Source organism: Taudactylus pleione, unplaced genomic scaffold (assembly GCF_031769625.1).
Source record: "Taudactylus pleione unplaced genomic scaffold, aTauple2 ptg001351l, whole genome shotgun sequence".
Classification (NCBI taxonomy): Eukaryota; Metazoa; Chordata; class Amphibia; order Anura; family Myobatrachidae; genus Taudactylus; species Taudactylus pleione.
Window position 1 is genome coordinate 1,769,202 of NW_028285751.1, and position 13,836 is coordinate 1,783,037.

At 45.8% G+C, this 13,836-nt stretch overlaps 1 protein-coding gene across 5 annotated transcripts in view; it reads right to left on the reverse strand.

Moving 5' to 3' along the window:
• LOC148443030 (uncharacterized) overlaps positions 1 to 13,836 on the reverse strand; it is a 107,602-nt gene that overhangs the window by 21,268 nt on the left and 72,498 nt on the right. For all 5 annotated transcript variants that reach the window (XM_088463379.1, XM_088463382.1, XM_088463378.1 and 2 more), the window contains one exon: positions 8,309 to 8,743. In XM_088463379.1, the coding sequence (XP_088319505.1) occupies positions 8,309 to 8,743 (435 nt within the window). The remainder of the gene's footprint in view (positions 1 to 8,308; positions 8,744 to 13,836) is intronic.

A 13,836-nucleotide genomic window follows, 5' to 3' on the forward strand; every position in this document is an offset into this window, starting at 1 on the left:
ATCACTTTTTAATATAAGTCCCATCTTAGTAAATTTACCCCTAGATCTTTACTCCCTCTCAAACTCTCTCTCTTCTCCAGTTTGTTTCCCAAATCTTGATAGCAACTTGTTTTCCCACTGCCCTTCATCTCACTCTGGTTGTCCTCTCTACCGCCATTCCCGTATGAATTATATTCTCAGTACTGCTGTTTGCCTCGTCTTCCGATTACTCCATTATCATTCAGAGTTCACTTCCCTTAAAGAATCCAGTTTAAGCTCTCCATCCTCACCTTCAGAGCACTCACTCCACACCCTCCTACATCTCCATCCTCACCTTCAGGGCACTCACTCCACGCCCTCCTACATCGCCATCCTCACCTTCAAAGCACTCACTCCACGCCCTCCTACATCTCCATCCTCACCTTCAGAGCACTCACTCCATGCCCTCCTACATCTCCATCCTCACCTTCAAAGCACTCACTCCACACCCTCCTACATCTCCATCCTCACCTTCAGAGCACTTACTCCACGCCCTCCTACATCTCCATCCTCACCTTCAGAGCACTCACTCCACACCCTCCTACATCTCCATCCTCACTCCCTATCTGCACTTCAGCTGTGGCTTGAGTCTTCCTCACTATTACTGAAGATATAAGTGTACACAGAAATAGATGCATGTCCCTGGAAGCCATGTGGACTGCGGTTTCCATTTCATTAATAGGATTACTAACATATCGCATCCTTCCTCGCTTACTTACGTCTAGTCAGAGCTATCTCCAGGGTCTCAATACACAGTCACACTCTTATTTGGCACATACTGTTTGCAGCAGAGTCAGATAGTGCTTAACTGGAAATCTTCTAGGCCACTGTCACTTATCCATAAAAACAGGAGATATGGTAAGAACTTACCTTTGTTATCTCTGTTTCTACGAAGTCCATAGGGTCCACAGGGTTGACCTTGGGGTATAGGTTGGGAACCAAATCCGGGCACCACGCAGTTAAAGCTTTTAGCTCCCAGGATGCACTTGGGTCCACTCTCCCTATAACCCCACCCCCAAGCCAGAGGCTCCTCAGTTTGTAAGTAGCCAAAGGCCGGAGGAGGAGAGAAAAAGAGAGAAGGAAGACTGGAACACACAAGAAACCATACTCACAGAAATGGGAGACGGAAAACCGGTGACCAGCCACTCAGCCCATATGAAGCCAGGTGCGTCAGGGCGGGCGCCCTGTGGACCCTATGGACTTCGTAGAAACAGAGATAACAAAGGTAAGTTCTTACCATATCTCCTGTTTTCTACTTCAGGGTCCATAGGGTTGACCTTGGGGATGTCCCAAAGCAGTTCAACCAAGGGTGGGGACGCTCCTGTGCTGAGAGGAGAATCCGCCGCCAAAAAGGAAGCATCCTGAGAGGCAAAGGAAACCAATGCCTAGAACCTTAAAAAGGTGCGGCCAGAAGACCACGTGGTCACCTAGTAAGGCAAAACAGCCAAGGCGCCACAGCGAGCCACTCACGAGGGTTACATGGCCCGAGAAAAAACAAGCATCAACAACAGAAAGGCCTACCCATGGGTAGGCCCCTGAAGAAGACATACGAGGCCATCCAGCCAACATTTGGCTATAGGCCGGCCATCCTTTCCTGTTAAAACCAGAAATCTCAGAGCACCAATAAGGAGTTCGAACCTAAAAATCACTAAGAAGAAACACAGGGTGAGAGCAACTCACACCCTGACATGATGTCCTCCAGAAAAGGGAGCCACATGAGAACGCTCCCAATTCCGACACTGACCTGGTTGATATAAACACCCTGAGAGAAAGAGAGAGAGCCAAAGCAATAGACCATGTAATGGCTATCACAACCAGCGGTTCCATTGACTGTCCCCGGAGGGAACGAAGAACCACTACTAACTCCCAAGGAGTCCCTAGGGAGGACAAATGGAGGCATAATCCAGAAAACACACCAAAGGATGAACTGGATACCAGAGTGGAGCAATTCCATATCTTAGTCATACTGACAGTGTAGAGATCCGCACTGTCAGGAAGGCCAGGCCGAGGGTGAAACCCAAGCCAGCCGGAAGGAATGCCAGAATATCTGGAAATCCTGGACACCGGAGGATCGTATCGACAGGTATAATACCATAAGAATTATGGCTGCCACAGTTTGTGGTAGGTCCCAGCAAAAGCTGATCCATGTGCTCTAATCATTCCAACGATGACAAAGCCAGGGAAGCCGTAAGAGCACTGTAGGGACGCAGTCAAAGACAAACGACCCAGGTCCAAGGCAAACCCCAGGACCCTGAGACAACAGGTCTGGACAGTGAAGCATCAGGAATGGAGCATCTATGGAGAGACTCCGAAAAACCAAGTACCCCTGACATCTGGGGCAATCAGGAGCCACCAGCAGGAAAGCATCTCCGTTTCGATTGAAACACTTCCCACGAGGAAGAAGGGAGACCGGAGAACACAGGTACGCAAATTGGAAGGACCACTTCACCGACAAAGAGTCAGTGAATGTTGCTTCAGAATCCCCAGAGTTGGAGTGTAACACCATAGTGTGATAGAGTCAGAAGGCCATGAGGGTCACCTCAGGAGGGCCCCCCCTGCTCACCAGGAGATGAAACCTCTCTTAGGGAAGAGACTAGTCCCCGGGATGCACGTCGTGACGGCTGAGGACTCCCGCTTCCCAACGGAGAGCACCTGAAATGAACGCTGTCAAGATGGTCGGGAGGAGACCCTCGGACAATGTCCGAATGTATGACATACCTGACATTGCCACCCAACAAACAGTATTGCTAAAAAGGAAGCCACTGTTCTGACCCTGTCGGACTGAACTTTTTCAGGGTCACCGGGAAACAAGGGCTATGCCAGAGTGAAGGCCCAAGACAGGCTAAAGTTCCAACAAGTTAATTGACAGGGTGGAATCGACAGACATCCAACTGCACTGAAATGGATGCGAACCAGACACTGTCCTTAGCAAAGAATACCCTGGACGAGATGGCCATAGTCACCCGAAAAGGGACAGACTTTCCTCCGGGGAGAGCATCATCGTTTGAACAGTGATCAGACAGAAAAAACTTGTTCCATCTGGAGATAAGCCAATTATGGAAAGGCCTGGAATGGAACTGAGCCCATTCAACCCTTCCAAAGGCAGACACTGAATAGTGGACCATGCCTCCCAGAGTGTAAAGACATATGTCGACTGCGTAGACATCCATGTACTCCTAATGGAAGAGTGGAGATACCGTCTTACGCCAGAAGAATTCTCAGATTCTGAGAATCCAGCAGGGCTCCTAGGTGAAGAATACCCAGAGAGGGATGCAGGGAGGACTTTTTCCCCATTGATTAAACGTCTGCACCCTGAAGAAGCCACAGTCAACCTGACCCGGCTGTAAAGTACCCCGGTGATCCTGCTAAGAGCAGGAGCCCATCCAGGTACAGGAGCATTGGGATATACTGAGCAGAAGAACTGTCAGAAAATCCAAAACGCTGGTAAACCCCTGTGGGGCTGAGAACAGTCCCAACAGGCAGAGCCCGAAAAATTGTAAGTGCTGTGGTACAGCAAACCTCAGTCCATGCTGAGGCAAGGTCTCTGCAAGTACCCGTAGGCACGCGTCCTGTATATCCAGTGATACCATAAAGTCCCCAGGTTCCAAACATAGTATGATGGAGCATAGGGATTGCCTCCTGAGCCCAGGTAGCTTTAGGAACTGGTTCAGGGAATTGAGACAGAGAATAGGCCAAAGAGGACCATTCAGCCACCGCACCACGAAAGAAAGCAGAACAACCAGTCCCTCGCTGAGAAAGTGGGGATGGCCCAATTATCTCCGCTTACCGCAACAACTGTATAGGTTTCTGGATTTGTAAGGCCCTGTTTGGGTCCGAATAAGGGCCTGCGTACCATCACATGGAAATAGGCCGCCTGAGCAAAGAGAGGGCGTACCCTCCTACCCACGTAGCCGCGGCAACTTGACACTAGTACCGGGCAAACTGAGAAAATTGCCATCTCCCAGTGGTAGGCCTGTCTCGCCAGGCTGAAGATATCTCCGTAGGTTCAGAAGCAGGATCGGCTGGCAGTCCAGGCCTGCCCGGTACTGGATATGTCGGCCCTTGTAAAGGCAGACAGTCTATGAAAAAACAGACCTTTAGGCTGACCCAGAGGACAAAAAGACTTAATAGACTTAGTCTGAGGCCCTGTAGTGGGCATAGCTGAAGGCGATAAATGTGTACTGCCACTGTCAAGGTCAGGACCCAACAAGATCTACCCTATAGATGGTATCTGCACCTCCGTAATACCCTATGGCTGCGCTCTGGGAATGCAGAGTACAGTCGCAGCCGGAACTCTGAAAGTTAGGAGGCTGGTATCCAATATAGGCATGTCCACCTATGACAACTGCATATATTACGTGAGCGACCAAATACATTTGAACCCCAGACGTGTTGGAGGGGAAAAAACATTACAAATGCATCAGCTCAGTATGCAATAGTATTAACCAACCATGCTATAGCCATGGTAGGATGGGTAACAACCCCTGAAAGCGAGTATACGGATTTCAGGCAGAGTTACCACCTATGGATCCGAAGAATCCGACCACGCAGGCATGGGATGCGTAGTAACGCCGGTAATCCGACGAGTAACACGCCCATCCACCCCAGGAGGGGCTCGTGATGACCCCTAGGGAATTTGGGACAGGAGGCCAAACACTGTTGTAATACCTTGTATCTGGCAACAGCCAGAGTCCCGCCATGCGATCCACCCGCTAGTCAGCAACAGGGACCCAGAAGGCACGTAAGACTGAGGGTGTATGATACAAGTGCAGGTCAACATTCACTCTAACCAGAATGGACCTGCTACCAGCCCCAAAGCAGGGATAATAATACCTGAAATAGGCTTCCCCCCGTGTAAGAGGGAAAGAGCCCAAAACAGTATCCAGTTCACGGCAGACCCAACTGGGAAGTAACCACAGGGTGTCAACCACGCCAATTTGCGTTTCGTAGAAAAGGACATCCACCCACGGTGGCTGTTGTGGTAATCCCTGCAAGGGGAATGATAAACTATTGTGGCACCAGGGGGAATTCATATTCTGCAAAAAACCCCTGCAGGGAGCGGTAGTCTGTGTCACAGGGGAAGAGTGCAAGAAACTGCAAGATACCCTGAGATGAAAAAGGGCAGTATGGTGAAGTAACCCCAAGTGAGGTACAACAATAGGGCCCGCCCGGCGATCCGCAATTGAGAGGATCCCGAGAAAACAAACCGCCCAAGGGGGTCGTGAAAGTGACCGGCACCCGATGACGCCACATAAAGAACCCTTTAAGAGTTAAATCCTCCACACTAACATCTGCAGCACATGGCTTGCAGGATAGTAAAAATGGGTGCAGTATAACGCTCTATCTCCTGGTCAGACATATCTGACCAAGCATTGCGATCAAGCAGCGCTATACTGGTCCTGACTGATACTAAAAATTAGCTGCAGGGACCCATTTTCAGCGTATGCAACACACAGATTCACTCAAAATATGGCAACGTGCAGCACACAACAGTATGTGACAAACCTCACAAATATTAACAAGTATATAAATGTGAGGTCTCAGAACCACCCCAAGTACAGCTGTATTAGGGCAGATAAAGAAAAGGGATAGATATACACTGACAGGTGAGAATAAAGTACAGTCAGCACTAGCATAAGTCACATACAATGCAGAGATATATATATATATATAAATAAACATGTCATATAATATACTGCACTATTACACTGCATGCAACTTACCCAGATTCAGTGTCTGGGAAGGCTACAGCGCTGTGTACACTGACCTGATGGTGAGGTACGCAGGGGGACTGGGCTCACTGCCATCTCAGGAGATCTGCTGCACCACAGAGAAAATGGCCGCTGGAGACCTCAGAAGAAGCGTGGCCCGCGGAGGAAGCAGCTCAGCGACGCCAGACTATGGATACTGAAAGGCGCGCTGAGCTGAGGGGAGGAGCCGCTGTAACAGGGAAGGCTGCCTCCCCTGGCTGGCTATTAACCCCCGGGACGCCGGCTCCCTGCACCGAACACTAAGTCCCTGGTGGTCTAGTGGACACACGGGGTATGGGGGGGCCCGCCGCCACTGCCGGCGCCTCCGGTCTGTTCCCAGAGACCGCAGGCACAGGACTGCATTTCAAATGCGCGGATCACCACTGCACTAAACGGTGACCCGACTCCGGCCGGGCACCAACTTAAACTGAGGTGCCTCTGGCTTGGGGGTGGAGTTATAGGGAGAGTGGACCCAGTGCATCCTGGGAGCTAAAAGCTTTAACTGCGTGGTGCCCGGATTTGGTTCCCAACCTATACCCCAAGGTCATCCCTGTGGACCCCCTATGGACCCTGAAGTAGAAAGACGCAGTTTGTTCACCTACAGGGTGGACTATACAAGCATTATTGATAATAGGGCTAATAACTTCCTACATCTGGTTATCATAGTGCTTTTACCTTGATTGTTTGCTTCACTCAGACCTATTCAACTACTGCATGTTGTTCATGTTAAATTATATTAATGGATGTGTTAATCCTTGTAACCCCCTTCCCCCCTAATGTCCTTCTGTCCCTTCCTTCCTTTTGAATTGCTTGATTTTTTTTAAGTTTGCTAAAATAACAATAATAATAATAATAAACGGTGTCACAAGGCTGCCATGGACATGTAGGTAGCTCCTAGGCCATTCATGTAGCCCCAGCTCTGCTGATCCTTCGGATGCTGCACTCGGTCACACATAGAGGAGCAGATCTAGACCCCATTGGCCCAGACATTCCTGGTATACAGATCAGCCTTAGCATCTTCTCCTTTGGGCTCCTCTTTCGACATGGTCTGGCAGAAATGGCTTAAACATAGATCTACAAGCCATGATTCATAGGGGGGACAGCTTTGCTGACACTACTGATTACAGCCTGCTGCAACCACTATAATGCACATGTCCATTATAGTGTTTGGAAATCCCAACTGCCTTAACGAATGGAGTTTTATGACCAAAGTGTTTCTCATCTCTGGTCTTCTTCCTTCACTGCGGAGCCACATGACTTTGAGTTCCCTAAGTAAACTTTTTGTTTTTTGTTTGTTTCCCGGAGCGATCCATGTTCTCCTTTTTCTCCTGGACCGGCTTCTGAAGTTCCTCTAATGTGCTCCATTTGCAACCATTCATACTATTCTTGTTTTCTCACCTGGGAGGTGACGTTGTTTCGAACAGGAAGGTGTCTCCATTAATTTCGATACTTAGTCATCCATGAAAACAAGATGGTTTTTCATACAGTCCCATCACTACAGACTAAGGCAGTCACATCCTTGTATTGTTGAAAATGAAGTATCAATTCACTCATTGGATATAGTGTCTGTTTGGACACCCAATAAGGGCTATGGGAAAAATTGTGATACCACTTAGTCAATCTCGTTTAAAAATGACTACTGCAGTGTGACGATTCTGTGGCGGTATATGGCTCCCCCATGAGTGCTTTCCGCATTGGCAACCAGGGTGCTCTGTACTACTTGCAGTACATCATGGGGTGTTCCTAGATCAGGTTTGTAAAAAACCCACCTCACCCTTCATTCAAATTATTGATAGTAACTTCCACAACTACTGAGAACCACTTTGGCAGAAAGGTCCTCCATATAGCCGTCGTTCCTTCCTTCTTCATCCTGTGTCTTTGCCTCCACTGCTAATGTACTTACTGTTAAATTCCTTTCTTCAATGATAAAGGTTAAATAGACCAACCTACCCAATGTAGGGTAGTTCCTGTTTACGTCTGCTTTTTCTCATATCCTTGCTGGTTAGATGTAAATTGAGAGGCCTCCTAACGTTCTGATCCATAAGCCACTCTGTGTCTTCCTACAGAAGTGTTTCTTGACTCCAGGGGGTAAATTTACTAAAGTGAGAGTTTTTAGAAGTGGAGACGTTGCCCATAGCAACCAATCAGATTCTAGCTATTATCTCCTAGAAGGTGCTAGTTAAATGTTAAGTACAATCTGATTGGTTGCTATGGGCAACATTTCCACTTTTAAAAACTCTCACTTTAGTAAATATACCCCCTGGTCTCACACGCCTCATGTTCTAGGTTTTGCACGCCTGTAATTTCATCAGGAGACCATTTTACTCATCAGAATGTAGATGTTCTACTAGCTGCCAGGAAGCTTCCTCTAAACAAGCAGAGCAACACATGGGAATATTGTGCCCTTGGATACACCTCTCACCGATTGGAATATTCTGTCTTTATTAATGAAAGGCTACACACTGTCATCTGCGCTAAGGAAGCCTCTGAACATGACCCCAACATACAGGATAAGGTTTTCTATTCTATATATTGCTCACCTGGGAAGTCAGTAGAGGAGTTACTTCGATAGGTCTCTGTGAAGCTGCTCATCACTGCATTCTGGCAAGTGTTTGTGGTATCTGTGAATGTAGTCATGTAGAGATCCCGGCAGGAGTCTGTGAATGTCCTTGGGAAGGGATTGTGATTAGCTGTGGGATGTCCCAAGTACACACCTGTGTTTGTACTTGTATGATTAGAGGAATCACTGAAGGCAGAAAGGCTGCTACTCTTTAGGGGGTCTAAGAAGGTATGTTGGTAGGAATCTGAGGGGGGACTCTTGGAAGCATCCATCTGAGAATCAGCATAAGGGTTTAGGGTGACATTGTGGTCTGCATTTGCCAAGACGTCTGTAGGGTTTTCCTCTATCGGAGTCCCAGGCACAGCCTCTTCTCGCTCACTTCCCAGTGGATTCTCTGTTTTCACATTAAAAGATCCTGGTGAGCAGAAGAAACACAAGTTACTTTCTTGTACCATGTCATAACCACTCACAGGTTACAGAGTAAAGTATGCCAGTCACAGGTTACAGAGTAAAGTATGCCAGTCACAGGCTACAGAGTAAAGTATGCCAGTCACAGGTTACAGAGTAAAGTATGCCAGTCACAGGTTACAGAGTAAAGTATGCCAGTCAGAGGTTACAGAGTAAAGTATGCCAGTCACAGGTTACAGAGTAAAGTATGCCACTCACAGGTTACAGAGTAAAGTATGCCACTCACAGGCTACAGAGTAAAGTATGCCAGTCACAGGTTACAGAGTAAAGTATGCCAGTCACAGGCTACAGAGTAAAGTATGCCAGTCACAGGCTACAGAGTAAAGTATGCCAGTCACAGGTTACAGAGTAAAGTATGCCAGTCAGAGGTTACAGAGTAAAGTATGCCAGTCACAGGTTACAGAGTAAAGTATGCCAGTCACAGGTTACAGAGTAAAGTATGCCAGTCACAGGTTACAGAGTAAAGTATGCCACTCACAGGTTACAGAGTAAAGTATGCCAGTCACAGGCTACAGAGTAAAGTATGCCAGTCACAGGTTACAGAGTAAAGTATGCCAGTCACAGGTTACAGAGTAAAGTATGCCAGTCACAGGCTACAGAGTAAAGTATGCCAGTCACAGGTTACAGAGTAAAGTATGCCAGTCACAGGTTACAGAGTAAAGTATGCCAGTCACAGGCTACAGAGTAAAGTATGCCAGTCACAGGTTACAGAGTAAAGTATGCCAGTCACAGGCTACAGAGTAAAGTATGCCAGTCACAGGCTACAGAGTAAAGTATGCCAGTCACAGGTTACAGAGTAAAGTATGCCAGTCACAGGTTACAGAGTAAAGTATGCCAGTCACAGGTTACAGAGTAAAGTATGCCAGTCACAGGCTACAGAGTAAAGTATGCCAGTCACAGGCTACAGAGTAAAGTATGCCAGTCACAGGTTACAGAGTAAAGTATGCCAGTCACAGGTTACAGAGTAAAGTATGCCAGTCACAGGCTACAGAGTAAAGTATGCCAGTCACAGGTTACAGAGTAAAGTATGCCAGTCACAGGCTACAGAGTAAAGTATGCCAGTCACAGGTTACAGAGTAAAGTATGCCAGTCACAGGCTACAGAGTAAAGTATGCCAGTCAGAGGAGGAAACCAGATCATCCAGCAAAACCCTTATAAAACCCCAACCAGTAAATTGTAGTTTAAGGACATGAAAATATCAATCTAACTGCCCACATTGTGCAACAATAGAAAATAAACTACAGAGCTGTACAATATGGTAAATCTAATACTAACTGTTAAAGACACAGTCACAGATGCCAGACTATCAATTCAATGTGCAGACAGCTGTAAATCTGATTATTAACAAGAAGCTCCCTCCAACATTAGGCAAAGTGGACTTCGGTTAATGCTATATACGGGTAGCATAGACAGAAGACAGGTGCTCTCCCTATACCTAATGTAGTCAGCAGCTATTCACATGCTCACATTTTATAACAACCGGCAATAAACAGAATGAAATATTTCATCTGGCTCATGGAATTGGGAGGGGAGATCGCTGACATCACCACAAGTCTAGAACTGGCCACATAACAGGCCCATCAAGAACTATTGTTCACAGATCTCGCCATTCAGCAACTACTAGCTATTGTCTGACGCCAGTTTGTGTAGTCAAAATAAGACCTGAAAACACCAGAGTGATAGCAGTAATGTGCTGACCACAATGGCCAATAATGAGCCTCTCTACTGCAAGGGATGAGACAAATTGTCCAATACGGACTGCGCTGTGTAATGGCATCTCAGCCGCCACTGCAGAAACTATGGTTTCATATCCTGCACCAAAGAGAATACAAAGTTATTTTTTTTATTTTTATATACAAATCATATATGATTGTGCAATATGCCAATTATGTAGCATTTCTGCGTACTAATAATTTGTACCTAAAACTGCTATTTTTTGGTTCCATGAATATTATGAATTGGAGCCTTTGGTGAAATGTTGCAGCTGAACTAAATTACCAGTTTGATTTTGGTTTTTTTTTTACATAAAATCATTTACAAGGACAGTGTAACAATATATACAGGGTGAGCCTCCCATATCCAGAATGCTTGGGACCAGGGTATTTTGGATATCGGAATATTTACATAAAATAATGAAATAACTTGGGAATGGGCCCCAAATCAAATCACAGAATACATTTATGTGTTATATACACCATACAAACAGCATGCAGTTAATTTTATACAATATTTTCAATAATTTTGTGGCTCAAACAACGTTTGTGTACAGTGTACCATCAAAAAACAAAGATTTCACTATCTCAGTCATGCTAAAAATATTCCGTATTTTGGAATATTTGGATATGGGAGACTCAACCTGTACAAATCACAGTGAAGCAGTGATGGTTTGTTATATCTTCCTGCAGTGTCATACATTCTAAGACAATTTCCCTTATGTATAACTATATCTGACCAAACAGTTTTTCTCAGACATCCAATTGGGGGAAAGTTAATTACCAGGGTGCAGAAGTGCAGTACATAAACTTGGGCACTCCAATCCTAATGTAAAGGCTCAGACGCCTCCATCTCTATAACCCCAGTGGCTGCCTGGGAGTACAGTGTTTATTAGAAGTGCACATCCAAGCTGGACCTATTCTTTAAGATAATTTGACTTTATTAGTTGATGTCTGGAAGCATTTTCTCTCACCGATTGGCGGCAGCTGCGTGATGCTTGGTGTGGGCAATGTAGGTACCGTGGACAGGACCTCCTTTATACTTGGTCACTCTCTTTTGGGCCTACTTTATAATATAGGTCACTGTGTGAGTAAAAGGTTGATTATATTGGTTGAAGCTGAGATAATTATCAGGACAGTTCCAGAACACTGTATAGCTCTCCATCTAGGGGAATAAGGTACAGTCTAGTCCAGTGGTTCTTCAACTCGGTCCCCAGGACCCCACACAGGTCCCATTTCCCAGCAGCAGGTGCACAGGTGAACTCATTACTCACTGACACATTTTAAAAGATCTACAGGTGGAGTTACTTATGTCACTTGTGATTCTGTGAGACCTGGAAAACATGCACTGTATGTGGGTCCTGAGGACCGAGTTTGATAATCTGTGGTCTAGTCACATACGATCTTGGTTATAACCTGATAAAATGTGTCTAAGGATAATTTCATTTTTTTTATGTTGGGTCATTACTGTAACCTGTTTTCTGACATTCAGTCTTTGGATCCTGTGGGGAACCCTATTACAGTCCCAGAAGTGTAGTAGAGATTAGGGGGGTTTTCAGTTCTCTTCTGGTCCTGAAAGTGGATGGACCTAAAATCCCTGCTGCAGGTTCAGGCTCAGAGTGGAGACCTTTATTTCATCTTCTTGGAAATAGACAAGTTCAGGAGGTCCAAGTATGACAGAGACGCATAATTACAGGACCCAATCTGTGATGGATATCAGCGTCTCTTCAGTCTTTGCCCTCATTCACTTGGGCATTATGATCAAGGCGAGCTCCAGGCCTTGCTGCAATTCTTCGCCCCCCCTGAGTCGGCTCAGACTCTCTCACAATTGGCTCATCGGCTGCAAGGACCTCTCTGACTCTTTCCCAGAGGATGATCTTCCGTGCGTTCTATTTGGCATCTGTCATTCGAAGGTGTTATTAGCCGAGAACAAAATCCTCTCTACTGGGACTGGTGATGGTTCTTGGTGTCTGTTCTTCTTTGACTGCCTGTCCTGGGTAACGTACTCCCCTCCCTGAGACAGTGTAGTCTGCATAATCCCATTTCAGGGTATTCCAGATTGAGTTACTTTTACATTAGAATAAGTATTACCATCTCCTGAAAAGCCAAATTTTCAAACTGCCCTCAGGTACATCTCACACAATGCTGGTGGCTGTGGGGGTGACCACTTTAGCGGGGTCATCAGATCTTCATCTGCAGCTGGAAGATAATGACCTTGAAGACTGGAGGTCTGTTGCTCTTCGGTGCAGTTATGTAGTCGATGGAATATAGGTGAAGCAGTAACTGGGAGCAGTTTTCAAAAGACTTTATACGTAACTGTTAATATTTATTATTATTAATACGTATTTAGTGCCAGCATATTCCATTGTGCTTTACAATTAGGAACAAACATTAATAAAACAATAGTGGCCAGATTGCAGAGGGTCTGGAGGGCTGTATAATCCTGTCACTCAGGAATGCTGGCCAAGGGTCAGCAAGATTTGAAAGTGAAGAAAGAGATTAAGTAGATTTATGTCTTGGTTAAATCCTTTTCTTTGAATTCCACAGGGGACACAAGGACAACTCTGGGTATAGGCTGGCAGTAGAGTCTGTGTCCCCTGTGGCAATGATAGAGAAATATGCAAAGTTATGTATGGACTGCATAGAGGGAATGTAATTGGGTAGAATAAACTTATGAATCTGGAATCCGATAAACTTGCCTAAAGAGGTGAATATTTCAGGGAACACTTGAAGGTTTGGAGACTAGAGGAAAGTCTTATTGTGCATGAGACTGGGTGCAGCCCGAAAAAAGTCCTGTAACCATGAATGGGAGCAAGTAATGAGTGCGGATGAGAGACGCAGATCTTGCGCAGAGGGGGTGAGCTGGGACATATGTTGGGTTAATAAAAGAGTTGGTGTAGTTTTGTTAACAGCTTTATGTGTAAGTAAAAGTATTTTATATTGAATTTGGTAGAATACTGGTAACCAATAGAGGGACTGACAAAGCGGAGCAGCAGACAATGAACGTTTAGCGAGCAAGATCAGCCTCACAGCTGCATTTAGAATAGATAGTCACCTTACTGGTCTTACCAAAAACAGACTTTTACCACTACTATTACAATAATCAATTATCAATGAGGGAGATGAGTGCATGGATTAGAGTTTTTGCAGTGTCTTGTATAAGATATTGTGCTGTGTGTTGTTATCAATACTAATAGAGACGTCAGGTTGGTAACTACAATTGGCCGGTGGAATTATTATTAATTTTGTTTTGGAAAGATTAAGTTTGAGGTGATTTGATGGCATCAAAGATGAAATGGCAGAAAGACATTCAGTGACACGGACCAAT